This window comes from Dendrobium catenatum, unplaced genomic scaffold (genome assembly GCF_001605985.2).
Source record: "Dendrobium catenatum unplaced genomic scaffold, ASM160598v2 fragScaff_scaffold_1638, whole genome shotgun sequence".
NCBI classification, from domain to species: domain Eukaryota; kingdom Viridiplantae; phylum Streptophyta; class Magnoliopsida; order Asparagales; family Orchidaceae; genus Dendrobium; species Dendrobium catenatum.
The window spans coordinates 1,860,384-1,879,216 of record NW_021320100.1 but is presented as its reverse complement, the minus strand read 5'-3'; the positions used below and the strand labels follow the sequence as shown (position 1 = coordinate 1,879,216).

General features: G+C 33.9%; 1 protein-coding gene across 4 annotated transcripts; it reads left to right on the top strand.

Moving 5' to 3' along the window:
* The first annotated feature begins 4,133 nt into the window (after positions 1-4,133).
* LOC110113452 (probable mitochondrial adenine nucleotide transporter BTL1) lies at positions 4,134-15,916 on the top strand. 4 transcript variants are annotated; one of them, XM_020846071.2, is made up of 6 exons: positions 4,134-4,464; positions 4,694-4,843; positions 6,928-7,022; positions 10,042-10,375; positions 13,170-13,407; positions 15,054-15,916. In XM_020846071.2, the coding sequence occupies exons 2-6, from the start codon at positions 4,730-4,732 to the stop codon at positions 15,302-15,304; spliced, it is 1,032 nt and encodes a 343-aa protein (XP_020701730.1). In that variant the 5' UTR covers positions 4,134-4,464; positions 4,694-4,729; the 3' UTR covers positions 15,305-15,916. The 4 variants fall into 4 exon arrangements, with proteins under 4 accessions (XP_020701730.1, XP_028556917.1, XP_020701722.1 ...); XM_028701084.1 differs by having other exon boundaries at positions 4,634-4,843; XM_020846063.2 differs by having other exon boundaries at positions 4,134-4,491.
* Positions 15,917-18,833: the final 2,917 nt, after the last annotated feature.

The window sequence follows — 18,833 nt, the reverse complement described above, 5'->3', positions numbered from 1 at the left end:
ATGTTTAAGCCTTCTTATATCTCGTCTCAGGTTATTTCGGGGACAATTTGGGTTGCTAACCTTCCTCTGTTTCAGCTCTCTGCAATATATGCGGCTAACAGTCATGCTGAGCGCAAACATCTGTGGAATTCTATAGCACAATTGGCTCCTGCTGCTGGTTTCCCTTGGGCTTTCATTGGTGACTATAATTAATGTAGGTATGCCAATGAAAAATTAGGAGGTACTCCTATTACTCAATCTGCACTGTTAGATTTTAACAATATGATTTTTAGTAATAGCCTTGTGGATTTGCATTCGGTTGGCTTTAAATATACATGGTTCAATCAGCGCACTAGTAATCCTATACACATAAAACTCGATCGTGTTTTAGTGAATGAGGGTTGGTTGAATATGTTTACTGATTCTTACTGCTCATTTCAAAGCCCTTCCTGCTCGGACCATTGTCTAATCATTTTACACTCTGGGTCAAATGTCCATGTGAATCATCGCTTCATATTCAAAAACTACTGGTCTAATCTAGATAGTTATTGGGCCATTCTTCTTGAGGCTTTTTCCTCCCCTTGCATAGGGAACCCTTTATCTCATCTCAGTAAAACTTTGAAGCAGATAAAATGTGCTATTAAAAAAGAGGAGTGGTCCTCTTCCACATGCGTTTCTAGGCATTTGGATAACTTGAATAATAAATAAGCTAATCTGTTGGTTAAGCTTCAGAATGGCCCTATCAATCCTGCATTAAATCATTCATTCAAGGAGTTAAATATGGAGCTTGCTAAATTCAACTCAACGTATGCCTCTTGGATCATTCAGAGGGCAAAAGTGAACTGGATTAAAAATGGGGGAGGAGGACTTAAAATTCTTATATGCTAAAATAAGAACTAGAAGAGGTTCTAATAACTCTGTGGCAAATCTTCTTGCTAATAATTCAGCATCTTCTAGATCTGAAGTGGTTAACTCCCTTATTCAATTTTATCAAGGCCTCTATAACCCCTTTCCCCCTCCTAATGAGAATCTGAATGGTTTTCTTGTTGGGGTGTTGTTACCTCAAACTCAGGTTCACCGGCTTTCTTCTTTAGTGCTGGATGAGGAGATTAAACATGCAGTTTTCTCAGGCTCTACTAATTCAGCCCCGGGGCCAGATGGTTTCAATTTCTTTTTTTATAAGTCGGCTTGGCATATAATTGGTCCATCTGTCTGTATGGCCATTAAATCTTTTTTCCAAAAATGTTATATGCCAAATGGTGTAAAGGCTACTGCACTGGCAATTATCCCAAAGCACAAAAATGCTACTGCTATTTCTGAATACAGACCTATAGCGTTATGTAACGCCATCTACAAAATTATTGCTAAGGTGCTTGTGGAAAGACTGAAACCAGTGATGAACTTGATTGTTATGGACAATCAAGCGGGCTTTGTCAAATCTAGAGTATCCACTGATAACATACTTCTAGCTAATGAAATACTATTTTTTGCTGGTAAGAGAAGGAATTACAACACATTCTGTGCAAAATTGGACATAAAAAAGGCTTTTGACTCTGTTAGCCGAGAATTTTTGCTTGCTAGACTAGTCCAAAAAGGTTTTCCCAATCTTTTTATAAACTGGATAAAATCATGTATCACTGATGTGAATTTCTCCATAGTGCTCAATGGGGCTCTAGAAGGCTTTTTCTCTTCTTCTGCAGGTCTACGTCAGGGATGCCCTCTTAGTCCCTATTTATTTTGCATAGTCATGGATGCTTTCTCAAACCTATTGGAGAGTATAGGATTTAAAGGCATATCCATTGATAATTACTATCTTTCTCATATATTATATGCAGATGATGTATTAATTTTTGGGGAGGCTACATTGGAGAATTGCAATATTTTGGCCAACACTTTAAGGGATTTTGCCAATTCATCGGGTCTCCAAGTTAACTATGAAAAAAGTGCTATTATGTTCCCCAGAAATCAAAGACACACTCAAGATATATGTCAAGCTCTAACTATATACAATATTGTCAACAAAATAAATTACCTTGGTATTCATTTATCATATTATAGATTGAAAATAGAAGATTACTTGCCTTTAATGGACAAAGTCAACAAGAAAATGAATGGCTGGAAGGCCAACCTCTTGTCTTTTGCGGGTAGGCTGTAATACATCAAATTCACTATTCAAAACACAATTGCTTATTGGATTAGAGGGTCCATATTACCAAAATCAGTTTACAAATTTCTCAACAAAACAAGTGCTAGGTTTTTGTTTTTTGGGGACACTACGAATGCTAAAAAGTTACACATGATTTCTTGGGATAAAATTTGTAGACCCAAAAATAAGGGAGGTCTTGGCATTCCTTCCATCTCTGCTATGCAATTTGTGTACAATTGTTCAGTTATATTTAGGATGTATAACTGTACCACTCCTCTCTCCACGTGGCTTCTCTGTCAATACAAATCCCCTTGGAGACCCCTCAGTTTGAACCTTGTAACAAAAATATGGAAACTCATATGTAAGACTGCTTTTGAAGTTAAACATTTCTTTAATTTCAAAATAACCCAGAATGCTCCAATATCTTTGATCTAGGATCACTGGTTGCATAATGTGACTGTATCTGAACATTTAGGGGGTTATTCAATGGATGACTGTCCTGATTTTTTCTTGAAAGACCTGATAACTGGAACTCAATGGATTTTTCCTGAATCCATTTCTCCTTATCTGAGAAATTTGGTTGCTGGTATAAATACCATTGGGGATGAGGGACCGTGTCTGTTATGGAAAAATAGGTCCAATTATAAATTCAAAAGCTTTATAGAAGAATTCTATGCGGATTATCAAACTTGTTCATGGCATAAAATGGTGTGGGCTAAAAGAAACATCCTCAAGCATTCGGTATTTGTCTGGATGGCACTAGTTGGTGGTTTAAAGACAGCTGATGCTCTTATTATGAGAAACATTATAGTGCCTGGTACTTGCAGCCTGTGCCATTATCACAATGAAATTGTCACACATCTGTTCTTTGAGTGCTCTTATATTTTTACCATTCTCACTGCTTTATTTCCTGGAATGAAATACTTTCTTTTCAGGCCAACCATTATGCAGGTTTTTGAATGGGTAAAAGTTCAATACAAAGGAAATGCAAAAGTAAAAAATTACTTTTATGTGACTGTTTGTTGTGCTATTTATCATATCTGGAGAGAAAGGAATGGTAGGAGATTTGGTAACTCAATCAATTGTGACACTTCTCTGTTGCATGTCATAAAGAGAAATTTATGTGAAAAAACACTAAAATGGGGGAATTCTATGGATCTAATGGAATTACTGTAGGTTGGCAGACGTTCTACGTGCCTGCTTCTTTATTCATTCTATGGCCCTATTGATGCAAATGTCCCAGATTGGTGTATGAAGCCTCCTGGACAATGATGATGCTCCCAAAAATTTTGTATTGGTTACCTTGGAAGGTCTACGGGCAACCAGGGAGTTCAATATGCTCAAAATCCTGATTCACTAATTCTGAGTCCATGTTTTTTATGGCTTGGGAGCTCTTTATTTTTTGACGGTCCTCTCTGGATTAATGCTCGTCAGTATGTCTCTACAGGGAGCTTTTCATGGTACGCTATGGCTTGGGAGCTCTTTATTTTTTGACGGTCCTCTCCGGATTAATGTTCGTCAGTTTGTCTCTACAGGGAGAATTTCATGGTACTCTGCTGGATCAATCTGTCTGTAGGGATATATTTATATTTTGTTTTACTGATTTTCTTTTGTATTTTTGCAGCAAAGCTGATAGTTATAATGAGGATTTAAATTTTGTTTAGCAGCCTTTATTTGCTGATAGTTTTTGGTTAACTACTACTGGCAGGTTGTGGTAGTAGTCAACCTTATCATTGTATTCTTTTTGCTGGAATGAATTGGGCCAAGTCCTAAATTTTCCCAAAAAAAAAAAAAAAAAATTCAGAAGAGGAACGTTTCATCAGCTCCTTATTATAACCAATTTTGATATCATAGAGATATCTTTTTAAGCAATTTCTTCCTATAATTAACCTTCAAAGATATTTAGTTTATTACCAAAATTAGAGTTGTATAAAGTTAAATTTAACAATTTCTCTTTTTGTTAAAATAGTAGTAGCGCCTCATTTAATCCTCTATACAAAGGCAACAGGGAAAGCCAGATTGAAAACGATGATAGCAAGTTGCAGGTTGCAAGTTGCTGAATAGTTCAACTTCTGTGGAGTGTGGAGGAATCTCCAAGTCGGTCCGCTTTTGTTGACGCTTCCAGAGGCTTTCCAAGTTTAAAATATTCCAATTTGAACTTTCAAAGGGAGGTCTGCGAAGGGAGAAAGTGAGGGAGAGAAAATCTGCGGAAAAGCGAGGCAGAGAGAACGATAATATAAAATATATATAGATATATATATGTTCTGAGAGAGAGAGAGAGAGAGAGAGTGCAGCAGCCGAGTTGACGCAGAAAATCTTGTGTATATCCAAAAGAGGAGGTAGATAAAAGGAAATACCTTTCACAGGCAAGAAAGAAACAAAAATCATGCGAAATATGCCATTTTTGTTTTTATAATTTTTTCACGTTTCGAATTCCTGTATTTGAATGCAATCTTTGATTTTTTTTTCCAATTTTGTAACTTTCGGTTTTGCTGAAAATATCTTCAGAATCTTGTGATTATTTCTGGAAATAGAAGTTGGGAAGCTGATCCATGGTTTTTGAACTAGAATCGTCGAAGCGAAAGGAGCCCTGGGTGCTGGGTGATGCTTTTGGAGAAGGACATGGCGATTTCCAACAATTTCGAGGTGGTCAAGGGCTCCGCCGCTTCCCCCGCAGCAGTCGAGCTCCGTCTGCCTGACGTTGGCCGAGCCCTGAGGGTAGGTGTTTCTTCTTCTTCTTCTTCTTCTTCTTCTCTAGCAATTCAATGAACAATTCCCCTTCCTGCGCCTATTGCTGTCCTTAATTCATTTTAATTTCTTATATTGGTAAATGAATTTTTTCCATGTTAGTTTTGATTGTTACGTTTGTTGCACAAAATGTCTGATTTTTTTAAGTATAGCTCTTGATGGTTCCATGTTAAGTGATCATGGAAACCTAGTTCATAGAGTTGATCTTTCCTATTAGCATGAGTAATGGCTTCTCTCTGTTGGTTTAATATACACCATGCTTTGTAGGGGACATATTTATAATACTTGTTGTTTTGTTCAATGTTAAGTAGATTGCAATACCATCTAGATAACAAAATTATTCATATAACCGTGTTTGTATGTTATCTATTAAGATCAATGCTGATTATGATATTTATGTTGTTGCCTTTTGTTTTAAGCTGTCTTCTAGTCTGATATATTTTTACATTTAGGCCAATTAAGGCAGACTCACACACACATTGATACACAAGACTCGAATCCAAGACCTCGTAGTTGGTAACCTAAGCTCCCAACCAACAGACCAAGACAAGCTGTGTTAGCATTTGGATGGTGACAAACATTACAGACATTTAGATGCGATTACTATTGGATTTGAGTGCCTTTATGAAGTTGTCATCTAAAGACTAATGAACAAAACAAATAAGATCTGTTAATAACATAGCATTTAATAGTAGATGTCAGCGAATCAAGCAATGCAATAATTAAAATGCTTTTTGAACAGGGATCTAGTGAGCTCAATACTCCAACAAATAAAAAGCAAATGAAATTATTTAAACTTTTGTAGTTAGCATGCATGAAGAGGAAATTTTACTTGTTTTTGAACAGCATGAAGGAGTGCAAAATAAAGTACGAAATGACATTCTCATGTGTGCATTGATGTGAATATCTATGAAGCTTTTGCTTTTGAGGGAACTTGAATTGGATTGTTTGTCATTTTCTTAGTTCAGTCAGCTTAATCATAGAGTTAAACACTTAGTTCTATGATTTGAGTACTTATTTTTATGTAACACCATCATAGTTTCTATCAATCTTTCTTTTTTTCTCGCTCTAACGTCCAATCTGATGTCCTCTTCTTACCTAGCAGTTGGGCACTCCATTTTCCTTTTTGGTACACACTTATACGGTTCTGGTCAATTTTTTTTGCTTTTTTTCCTTCAACCTAGCACCACCATTATAAGAAAGCCTCCTTCCAAGAGATTGATATTTTGGAAATCTATTTGCTACCACCTTCAAAAATGAGGTAATCTTTTTTTTTTTTGGGTTCTTTCTCAAGCTTAATTTGGAATCATGCTACTGTTTGTTGTGCTTCTCTTAAACAGTTTTACTTACATTTTGCAACTTACCAACAAAGGTTGGATCTGTTATGATGTAGAATTAGAGTCTTCTAATAATCCACTCATAATTTACTCACACAGGCTTTTCTTAAAGCATCACTCACAAGCCTACATTTTGCACTGCACGTTTAGCCTGTTACTGAAATATACTTAAATTGCTTTGCTTTCATTTCATGTTTTTACCATTTGCTTTTGTGAAGTGATAAAGACTGGTACTTCTTAAAGCTGCTTGGTATTGCAACTTTAATTGGTTTTAAAGATTCTATGTAGAGGCCTTCAGCTTAGGTCATTTGGTTATTCTGTTGTCTCTAACAGATTCAGCAGCCAAGTAGATTGCAATTGGTTTTTTTCTCTAGGGAGTACCATGGGAACTTATACAGAACAGCTGCCATTATTAATTAGATGATTTGGCCAATGGATGCTTCTCATGTTATCTAGTCCAGCTGAAGTTCTTTATAGTAGGGGCACTTTACTGTTGGTTTTTGTTCTCTTTTTGGCAAAGTGTTGTTCCAACCTCAACTCCACATTCCCCTTTCCCCTTCCCCTAAATAAAGCCAAAGAGTGACTGAAACAAGAAATGTAAACCACAAGCTTCAAATGATTAGTGTTTTGGTCAGAATTGTCAAATGCAAGTTTTGATTGCTAAGAATTGCATTTTGTCCTCCTAGAAATTTATCATTTTTTCATGTTTTGTTGCAGAATTTTGTTATTAGTAGAGAAGCAGGAGAGTTTCTCAGCGGTGCGTTAGCTGGTGCCATGACAAAAGCTGTTCTAGCTCCTTTGGAAACCATCAGGTGCGCTTCATTCTTTAGTTTAATTTTGAACCCTTTTGCCTGTTTTGTAAATGTTAAGGTTGATAGGTTTATAATTCCATCTCAATCCTTGTTATATATATATTTTTAGCGGTAACTAGCCACAAAAAAAGTGTGAAATTTTTAATTGTTTTTGAAAAGTACGATCATAACTCTACGCCTTCCGTAGAGACTTGCAAAAAATTAAGGTTAACTTCCCATGTATATGATTGCCTTTGCTGCATTGTTAGTTAGCAATGACCTTAAAATGATAACTTTGCTTTAGCTTGCACGATGTGATTTGTGATTTGTTGCTATTTTGTTTTTTGTGTACTGATTTGAGAATTTTGTGCATGTGTATTGCTTCATATTTAAAATCTTTAAAAAGATTTGTGTTTCTCTTTGATCATCCTTTTCCTCGAAGCAAGCAAATGTGAAGATAACTATACTGTATTCATACTTGTTCATTCATTGTTCCCTTCTTCCTGTGTATCTAACAAACTTCTTAACCTTATGCTTCACATTCAATTCAACAATGGTGAACCATAACATATTGATCTATTCTCTCCCAAGATCAACTTGAATCACGATGAATTTGAATGAGAAAGAAATTTAGAGATTTTTGAGGTTTTTCCTTTAGAAAATATCATTGCTAGTTCTATTAATTAGAGAAGTTGAGTGTTGGGAAGATGAGGAGTAAAACACCACAAGCAGTGGAAAAGTAAAAGACATCACGATTTAATATAGAAAAACTCAAAATAGGGTAAAAACCACGGAGTCACACCACACCAAGAAATCCACTATGAAAATTGGGAGAAATAAGTATAGATATCTCTTCTCTCCCACTCTCTCCTTTCTTCTCTTCTCACATGCACCATTCTCACACTTGCCCTAACTAAAAATACAAGAGAAAGCAAGTAAAATAACTCCAAGGGATGCAATTATTCAGAAAACGAGAAAGAAAACCGTCCAGTCCGTCTTGCTGCGCTGCGGCGCCAGTTTGAAACATTGCGGCGCTCAAGACTTTGTCTTGAATCGCTGCAGTATCATATCTAGGCCGTTGCGGTGCTCTGCTCTTTGTTGTTTAACGCTGAAGCGCTCGAATACACAACGCTGAGGCGTTAAACCAAAAAAAAAAAATCCAGGTGCAAAGCACCCGAACCCAAGCAAGGGGTAAAACCCCCCGTACCCTCTGGCGAACACGACAAGCTTTGAGGTCCGAGACAACAGAACAACCAAATTGATCAACACAACCAGATTCCATACATAACAAAAGAGCCGATGTTAGGTCGATAGCCAATCGTAAAACCTATGCCAAAGCCCTTAAAATTAAAGTTGTTTGTTTAACATTATCGAACATGACTCATCATGATCTAATTTGATTATGATGAGAAGTGCACAGCTTTAACTAATTTTGGTGAAAAGTGTGTTAAATGTTGACAGCATTTAAGATTATAATTGGATTTTCTACACAACATTCAAACACTCTAAATGGTTCGACACTATAATTTGTGGATAAAATCATAATAAATTTCATTAAATGAAAGGGGAGACATTGAAAGATATATGGGAAGATTTTGAGATATATCAATAGCAATAATGTATAGATAGTAATGGATAGAAAGTTAAAAGAAAAAAATTGCTAAATTGAGTAGTAGTTAATGGTTTGGAGTAAGGTGATAACAATGATTGTTTTCGAGTTAATTTTCAAAGAGACTGTTATAAATGTGCTAGCTCTTATACTTTTCTTGCTAGATTAAAAGATAGTATGAGCAACTTCGAGAAGATATAGATGAGTTATGAACATGTACACTTAATAAAGCGAGAACACTTATTCTTAAAAACTTATTATGTTTTCATTGATTGTGCAAGGATTCATAATGTTCATGAAATTTAAGATAGAAATGCTTTTTGAGAAGCTGTATTTGATTTCACGGATCGTATGCATGGAGAAATGAGAAGAAAACTTAGTTACTTATACATGTATAACTACTAAATCATAATATGACTTATTTTTTAGATGGTAAGACATCTCGCAAAAATTGTTAGGAGATTCCAAGAGAAAGTTTGGCCAAACCATATATATAGTAGTAGTATGGATTTTGATTTTTGAAGTATAAAGTAAGATTCTAAAAAAAATTATTGCTTTATTAAAAGGTGGAATCTAAAAGTTGAGAATTTATTAGGGTTTTAAGAAAGTTAGTTTCGATTGGCTAATTGCAAATTTGATTGAACTAAACTTATTGCAAGATAAGATGACTTGTTGCATTAGAAAGATTTTGCAATAGATGTTTTAGGAGTCTAGAAATAGATTATATAAATTCAAACAGAATTGGTGGTGGAGGAATTAGGTACCAGATATTATTAAGGAAAAGAAATTTAACTCCTAAGTGTGACAAAAATTTAAAACCGCTAAGGCTTACAATCAAGTGCACCATGGTAATTTGGTGGATTTTTTTCTATTTTTTGTTTGCTTGTTATGATGCATTGTAAAAAGAAAATAGTAAGCATTACATAAACTAGTGGGTTGTTGGATGCAAGGCATGCAAGGTTGAGAAGCATTGCTCAAAGAAATTTGTGTTTCTGATGCGCATGAGACTTTGATACACAAGAACTAATGCAGATTTGACGGTCTATAATCTCTATATAAGCCACTTTCGCCATTGTAGATTTTCTTAAAAATTAATAGGCTTTACTCTGATCGACTCAAATCAGTTTGAAAGTTGACTTAAAATCGATTGCTTTTGAATTGACTCAAAACTAAATGAACTTAAAATCAAAATTTGGATTTTGAGTTGAGATGGACTTGCTTGAATTTGCTATATATCATTCTTACTCATCATTTTTAGAAAAAAAAAGTTTCTCTTGCTGCACTTAATGGCAATTAGTTCATTCTGGCGCCGTATCCTTGTGACTAGTGTAGTTAAATACAAACTTTTTTTTGTTTGGGTCATTGCTATTTTGTATTTTTTAGATGTGCATCCTACTTGTATGAAAATGTTATGTGGAATGCACTTTGCAGGACAAGAATGATTGTTGGAGTTGGATCCAAACAAATAGCTGGCAGTTTTCTCCAGATCATTGAAGAGCATGGTTGGCAAGGGCTCTGGGCTGGAAATACGATCAACATGGTGCGAATAATACCAACTCAGGCGATTGAGCTCGGAACTTTTGAATACGTCAAGCGTGTGGTATCTTCAGCACAAGAGAAATGGAAAGACCAGGGAAATCGAAAGTTGCAAGTTGGCAATCTAATGGTGGATCTTTCATTCTCATGGATCTCTCCTATTGCTGTTGGTGGTGCGGCTGCCGGTATCGTGAGCACACTCACTTGCCACCCTCTTGAAGTAATAAAGGTAGATGGAGATTTTGACAGTGCTCCTGCTATATTAAACTAGAAAATAGGTCACCTTTGACAAATGTCTTTTGATTATACAGTAACATGTCTGCTGAAATTCCTTATGTTTATGCTGCACATAATTGATCCTCCTACTTGCTGATCTTGGATGACTTTTCAATTGTGAAGAGGTTGATTATTTATATTATGCTGCACGTTTCTGTTACATTATTTGTATTCTTCAGGAATAAGAATAAATATATCAATGGTATTTCTTAGATCCATATATCATACCTTAAATTACGATGCCTTCCTCTTGGCTATCGTTGCTCAACTAATTTCCTTTAGATTGTGTCATTGCACGCTTATTGGATTGTTTTTGTACTCGCTGATTTCCTAATTGCTGATCTAACATAACTCTTTCCGTAGTCTTATTTTTCTCTAGGATGCTTGTGATAGAAAATAGCCACTAATAACGAAAATTTTTCTGAATTTCAGAGAAATTTAGCTAAAATAGAGCAGATTTTTATAAAAACTGTAGGAAATCTGAGAGAAAAATACTTGAAATTCACTAATAGAAGAAGAAAAACAGCACAAGATACACGGATCTTCAATTCGAGAGTAAGAACCAACTCTCCAAATCTCTAGCGAAAGACCAGAGCCCAAGCACTATACAAGAAATCCCAAATTCAGATTCAAATTCCAGATAACCCTAACCCTAGCAAGACCAGGCTAATTAAAGCAAAAGAACAAAAGTTAAAAAAAGGATAAAAGTTTAATCCCTAAACAGCCCCTAATTTGAAATTTTCCTCTAATACAATGCTTAATTATTGTGTGGGCCCCATCTACTTAGCCGCCCCCCTTGGGCCCTCCGCCTTTAGACAAAAATTGGTCCACTAGGGACCGGTTCAGCCGGCCCCCCTTGGGTCGGCCTAACAGCTTGTTTTGCTTAAGGAGTATCATGCTAGAAGAGAATGTTATGGAGACTAAAGGAAAATTATGATAAATCTATAATTAGTTAAGGTATATTGTATAAATTTAAGTATTTGGTAGTAAAAAAAATAGTAATATTTAAAATGTTCGTGACAAAATTACATATAATAGATTGAGAAATGATATTAGAATAATAGTTGGAGCATTACTTGTCAATATCAAATAATACAATATAACAAAAGAGTCCCTTAGAGCATGCACCACATTGCACACCACATAGTACTTGACAATAGCCAAATTAAAAAAAAAAAAAGCTAATTCAATAATGTTAGAAAGAAAATATCCTAAAGGAAAAAACATTATCAATGTCTCATAAATTGAAGATAAGATGGCTTTAACATATATGAAGTTAACCAAACAACTAAATTGAGAAATAAATTATAATGGCAAAGAATCGATTAGATTTGTAAATGAATAATCACAATTGTAGCAATACATGATATTAGAATAAAATGTTTTACTTCTTAGGCCCAAACATATGAAATAGTTTTTGCAAGTCTCGTATTAATATATATATCATCGTGGACTATATAATTTTACCTCCGTCATTATCATTTCCGGAGTCATAGTCTTCTTCGGCCCAAATATGCTCATCTAAATGAAAACTCATTTTTTTACTTAGATTGGTCTCAATTATATTTTATTTCATGGACACCACTAGCTTTCAAATTGGTGCTTCATGTCAACTCTTCCTCACCAAATGCTAGTTCATCTTCATCATCTGTCATTATCCAAATTTATTGCTAACCAATTATTAACATATGGGTCATCAAAAGAAATTGGGTCAAAGATGTCACAATTGTTTAGCATCCAAATCAAGGCCCTATTATACATCTAAACTAAATAACTCATGCTCAAGCCATTAAACTAAAAAAATTGAATCAAAACAATTAAAATATCATTTAGAAAGTTGAACCAAACAACTAACGCATGTTATAGAGGATATAGAATACAAATAGAGCTCATAGTAGACACTATTTGCACTTTTGTGCCTTGATATGCTAATAACATTGGAGTTATTCATTGTTATATTATAAGTTATAACACACTCTAATGCACTATAGATTTAAGTGATTTGTACATTTATGGCAGAGAAAATTAATATGGAAGGATAAGGAAGAGGGGTATAGGTAACTTTGATTGAAATTATGCAATAGAATTGCGTAGAATATATTTTACTCTTCATGCAACACTCAATAATAATGATTAGAGAAAAAAGTTTTATAAAATCAATCATAAATAGTTGGGAAAAAACTAATTATGATGATGATGATGTCTTATTATTAGAACTTTAAGATTGAAGCTGCCTTTTAATTTCATTAATGGTCACAGAGTTTTATGTTACTCGAGTAAGTTTCTATCTCCCTGATACAACGTCAATGATTTTATCGGCTATTCATTACAAGGTTCCTTTTAATTCCTAGGTTTACAATTGAAGTACTACCATGGAATCTTTACAGTGCAATTTCATGCTTTCTATTTGAGTAAACATTTTATGCTATTCTGTATCTCTGATTCTAACTATGCTTATTTATTCTGCATAGAGCTCTCTCTCAGTGAAGATGTTGAGCCCCCTATATGCTGTTTCACACTTTCTTTGATTTAGGCTTTGTTTAGGACAGCTTTTTTACTGCTTATTAAAGCGGCTTTCTCTTAAAGCGGCTTTCTAGTACAAAATTTTAATTTTTGTACTAAAAAGCCAATTTAAGAAACAATAAAAAAACCGTCCCAAATGAAGCCTTAAACTTTCTTGTTGTATCATTGAGGAGAAACTTCTATGACAGATTGTACTGATCTCTGGTCACATTTTTATGCTACAGGATCGTTTAACTGTGAATCGAGAGATTTACCCTTCCATTAGCCTTGCTTTTAGAAAGATATGCAAAGATGATGGTGTTGGGGGCTTATATGCTGGCATTTTTCCAACTCTTGTTGGCATGCTTCCTTACAGCACATGTTACTATTTCATGTATGAGACAGTAAAGTCATCATATTGTCAGTCAAAGAAGAAAAAGAATTTGAACCGCGCCGAGTTACTAGTGATTGGGGCTGTTTCAGGTGTGATTTATGGCCTTATTTAAAATGCTTGCTGCAATTATCATGCAATTGACACTTGATTCTTAAGGGTTTTTTACATGCAATGTATGGTTACGATTGGTATAGCTTTTTGTTATCTGCTTTTTGCTTTCTTGAACTGTAGAACCAGTTTTATGTTTAATTTGGGACAGTTTTCTTATTCTTTTTAAAAGTAATTTTTTAGTACAAAGTTCTCTTTTTCAAAAAAAAGTTTGTACTAAAAAACTGCTTTAAGAAGCAACAGTAAAGTCATCCCAAATGAAACATTATGCTACTTGGTGTAACAATTTTGAGAAAAAGTCTAGCTGTGTGAAAATTCAAAAGCAACTTGGAACAACACTTGTGATGGCAGTTTCTTTAAATTTTATCAAGTAGTTAAATAATTTTGCATTTAATTTAAATATCATTATGATTAGAATATTATATTATTATTATATGAAATCCAGAATATGCCCATTTTGCTGATTCTATTAATTCATCAGTGCAGTGACAAATTTTTTTTCAAACAGCTTTTTACAACATTTTAGACAGCCGTAATGTGATTTTAGCAAATAACCATTTATCTTAGAGTACAGCTATAATTTACAGTATAACAAATAACCATTTGGGATTAGATATGATTTTATTCTACTTTGGTAAATTTTTATTGCTAATAGTGCTCTTGATTTTAGTTAAGAAGTGATATGCTGGAAAGCTGATTCTATGAAAATTAATTCATTTGCTTGCTAATTTTATTTGTTTTCAAACCTGTTGAAATTCCTGGATGTTTACTATTATACTTTTATCAATTGGGCTTAGCGACTCTTGTTTCTGATTTTCATTGAAGGAAAGAGAGTTTTTGGATTGACTGTTAATTAGCAATTTGTGATTTTCAATTTTTATTTTCGTGGAAGTATTCATCATATCAGTTGCCTTAGGCCATCTCCAACCGAACTCCATATCACCATATGCCATCGCCCATTTGCTCCATTCGAACTCCAAATCGCACGCCAAATTCCGGTAGGTAAACAGCGCAACATCAATATTGGCGTCGGACTGTTCACCTACGCCGTAAAAATTTGCTGCGGGATTTGCCGAAGAAGTGCGGGAAAAAGGAGAAAAGCATGCCAAAGATGGTAACCTTCATAGGAAGTGAGCGAAAGAAGAAGAAATGATGTTCGATTGGAGATGAATGATTACATTTTGAAGTTTTATTACATTTTTGAGTGGAAAATGGGGTTTTCAGTAGGAGATGCCCTAAGGAAATCATGACCTTCATTTATCCTGCATTAAATTTGTTTGTTTTGAACTTATTTCTTGTGTCTATTGCCATTTTCTTAGATTATGCTATGCTTGCACCTCTTCTTTGTGGTTCTACATCCAATTCTTTGTCTGATACTTCTATACACAAAACAAGCTAATAGCAGACTGATCAACCCCTTTGCAGTTTCATTGGGAAAAATTGCTTTTAAACTCATGCAATGAAACTGATGTGGTACTCCACGGAGGAACTTAAAAGAACAATCTTTTCTTTTGAAAACACCAAATTTAAGTAGTACCCATCTCTCATCATTGATATCAAATTGGAATTTGTCATTTTGTAATTTTACATTTCTTTTTTCACTTCTTCACTTTGTTCTAATTTATAGGCTTCACGGCGAGCACCATAAGCTTTCCTCTAGAAGTAGCACGGAAACGGCTCATGATCGGCAAAATGCACGGAAAATGCCCGCCCAACATGGCGGCCGCACTCGCAGAAGTCATTCGGGAGGAGGGGCTTCTCGGCCTCTACAGAGGATGGGGGGCAAGCTGCTTGAAGGTCATGCCTTCATCTGGAATTACCTGGATGTTCTATGAAGCATGGAAGGAAGTTCTACTTATGGATAAATTCAAGCAATAACAACTAAGGTGTACAGGTTCTCTGAAAGATACCTGACTACCATGAATTTGGTGGATCTATTTAAGTCATCCGCCTATTAAGATACTCAAAGCAGAAAGTAGCATATTTGTTATATGCTGGAATTCCATGGTTCACAAGCCCCTTTAATACAATCAAAATTAGCCAAAGGCTCATTCGGTTGCTTTTAGACATTTTTTGAGGGATTTTGAAAGTGATTTTAGAGTTTAAGCATATTTTTCTAACTTCCAGCAACCACATGGGCCCTGAGATGATTCAGAAGTGATTTTGAAGTTCTCATAGCTGACAAGATTGATTTTTTTGGCGGCCATTTCTTTTGGTTGTTTTGAATACTGAGCTTTCTCTCCTTAAGATTTTGTTTGGGATGGTTTTCTTGCTGCTTCTTAAAGCAGCTTTCTAGTACAAAAGTTAATTTTTTATACTAAAAAGCTGTTTTAAGATGCAATAAGAAAGCCATCTCAAAACAAAGCCTAAGTGTCAGAAACAGGAACAGGATTTACAGGTGTATTGAGTTATTGCAGGCTTATTGCCTTTGCTGTCACTGATGCTATATCTACACTGTTTATCTGTTTAATTCCATTAAATTTTTCTTCAGGTTTGTTTTTATTATTCTATGAATGTCAGACTAAACAGAAATAGAATCTGAAGAGGAGCAGCAGCATGTTTAAGGTTTGTTCTATTTTCTCCGTTATCCCTTCCTTCAATTGTGAGCTTTTTCCTCTTTGATTGTTTATATTATTCCAATGGTTTATACACGAGATGGCTTATTATGACTGCCTTTGATTCTCTTCCTACTTTGTCATTTGAAATAATTGTAAATCCTTTTAAGGTTTTGTTTGCCTTAGCTTTCTTATTGCTTTCTAAAACAGCTTTTTAGTATAAAAAATTTTAATTCTAGAAGTTTTTGCACTAAAAAATTGTTTTAGAAAACAGTAACAAAGCTATCCTAAATGAAAATAAATTTTGTGTTGATTGTATTTATAAAATAATTATGTTTTTAAGAAAATAAATATTTCATTTTTTATTTTATTTTTAATGTAAAAAATAAAATCATTACATTTAAAAAATTTGGAGAATGCTAGTGATATTTAAAATCAAGATTGATTTTGAATTACAATTAATCAAATAATTATTTTAATTATATAGCATATAGAACCTTTTATTTTTTTTTTTTTGTATTATTTATGTTCATAAGTTTTGTTCTTTGAAGTGTAGCTCAGTGGTATTCTATGTTGTTTTATCTCTTTCCAAATATTTAAAAAATAAAGTGCATCAAATTTGAATAATAGTATGAATTTATCTTTCACAAAATTACAAACATTATTTATCAAATATGAAGATATGGTCAACGATATGCGTGATTGTTACACAACTGCCCTTGGCCTATTGGTTGAGAGCTTAGGCTTCCAACTAAGAGGTCCAAGGTTCGAGTCCATGTGTATGCGTTGTGTGTGTGAGTTTGCCTTAAATGGCCTAAATGTCCCAAAAAAAGATATGCGTGATTGTTCTTCTTGTGAGGGGAGCGAACCATAAGGGAGGCGAGCATTGGCCTTGGTTAGGATGATGAGCATTTATGTTGTCGGTGAAGATGAACGTCAACCTTGTTTGCGATGATATGTGGTGGGCGCTATTTGCTACCATAAGTGTTTGTTTTTGTGGTGAGAATGGGTGTAGGCATTGACATGCATTGACACTGGTGGTGACGGAGAGTGAAGACGGTGGTGGTGATTGAGGTCACTGACCTTAGTGGCAATGGTTCATGTCAACTTTGGTGGCGAAGATGTGTGGTTGTGACTGGCTTTAATTCTTATTTTTTTATTTAATCTTGTTGAGTATTATTTGTATTTTTTTAATTTATTAAAATAGTTTTCACTAATTTTTTGTTTATATTATCTTAGGTTTATTCATTCTTTTTTAATTCTCTGACACTAATTATAACTGCTTATTTAATGAGTGCATTTTTTTATCATTCATTGTATAAGTATAAATCATCCAAGTAAGTTTTCATTTACTTAGGCTTCATTTGGAAAATTGACTTTAAAAAATTAATTTTTTTTTTAAAAATATGCTCTATAATAAATTAATTATATGAGCTTTTTAGTAAAAAAAGTTTTTTTTATTATTATAAATACCTAGACTTAACTCTAGAAGTAACAAGCTCATATATATTCTTATTCTTTTGTATAATAGGACTAAGATATTTGAAATAATCACATATTTATTGTAATGCAATAGTGTTGGGTATGAGGGAGTAAAACACCACAATGATAAAGCAAGCAAGAAAGTAAAAGCAGCGGAAAAATAAATGACACCAAGATTTAACGTGAAAAAATTCAAAATAGGAAAAAAATCACGGAGCAACGCCACACTAAGAAATTCACTATGAAAATTGGGAGAAATAAATATAGATTTCTCTTATCTCTCACTCTCCCCTTGCTTCTCTTCTCACATACACCGTTCTCAATATATGCATTATAGAAATACATGAGAAAGTCAAGTAAATAATCCTAAGGGACACAACCATTCAGAAAAATTAGAGAAAAAATCATCCAGTCCGTCACGCAGCGTTGCGGCGCTAGTTTGAGGCATTTGAGATAACTTTTGACCACTGCTTTTTAACCGCTTTCAAGAAATTTTTGTACTAAAACCTGCTTTAGAAAGTAGTAAGAAAATTATCCCAAATAAAGCTTAAATTTGGAGTGTTGTTTGTAAATAAATAGGATAGGCCGAGATAACCTCAACTGACTCTTACAAACACCCAAATAATCAAACTATCAGCTATCCTACCATTGCACAAGTATTGGACAATTGTCTATTCGATCTTTTTAAAATCATATTGATTTTTTTTAATGAATCATCGATCGATACAATTTTTGCAACATATGTATGATTGACCATCTATATCATGATCATTTATAATAACCAGGGATATCAAAAGATCCTACAACTAGATCCAATGGTCACAAGTAATTCTCAAATGGATATCATGTAATAACCTTTAATACAATACATATTTTGATCTAAAACATTCAAATTATTTTTAAAAAATCATTATAAGTTTAATTTGTAAACCATTTTCATCATAATATAAATATTATTATGCTTTAATTATAATAATTTTCTCTTAATTTTATAGATAGTGTAAAAAATTGACATATGTTGGTACAATTGAGTTTTCTTGAATAGTTAAGTGTTCATTTTGAGAACTAATTTCACCAGTCTTCTAGACATGCTGGTTATTTTATAAGTATTTTTTTTTTTAATTTTTGGATCCCGATATTTAAATATATAAAAGAAGTTATATAAATTGCATGCTAAAAATTTAATAATTAGAATAATTGCCAAAATGCCCTTAACATTATTTATTCTTAAATATCATATTTCACTATAAAATCCAGAAATGGAAATTTTATATTCATTTTCCCCAAGGACAGAAGGAAAAAAAAAAGAAAGGAAAAAGAGAGGAGAGAGAAAAGAAAATCCATGGTATGAGGTTTTAGAGACAATTTTA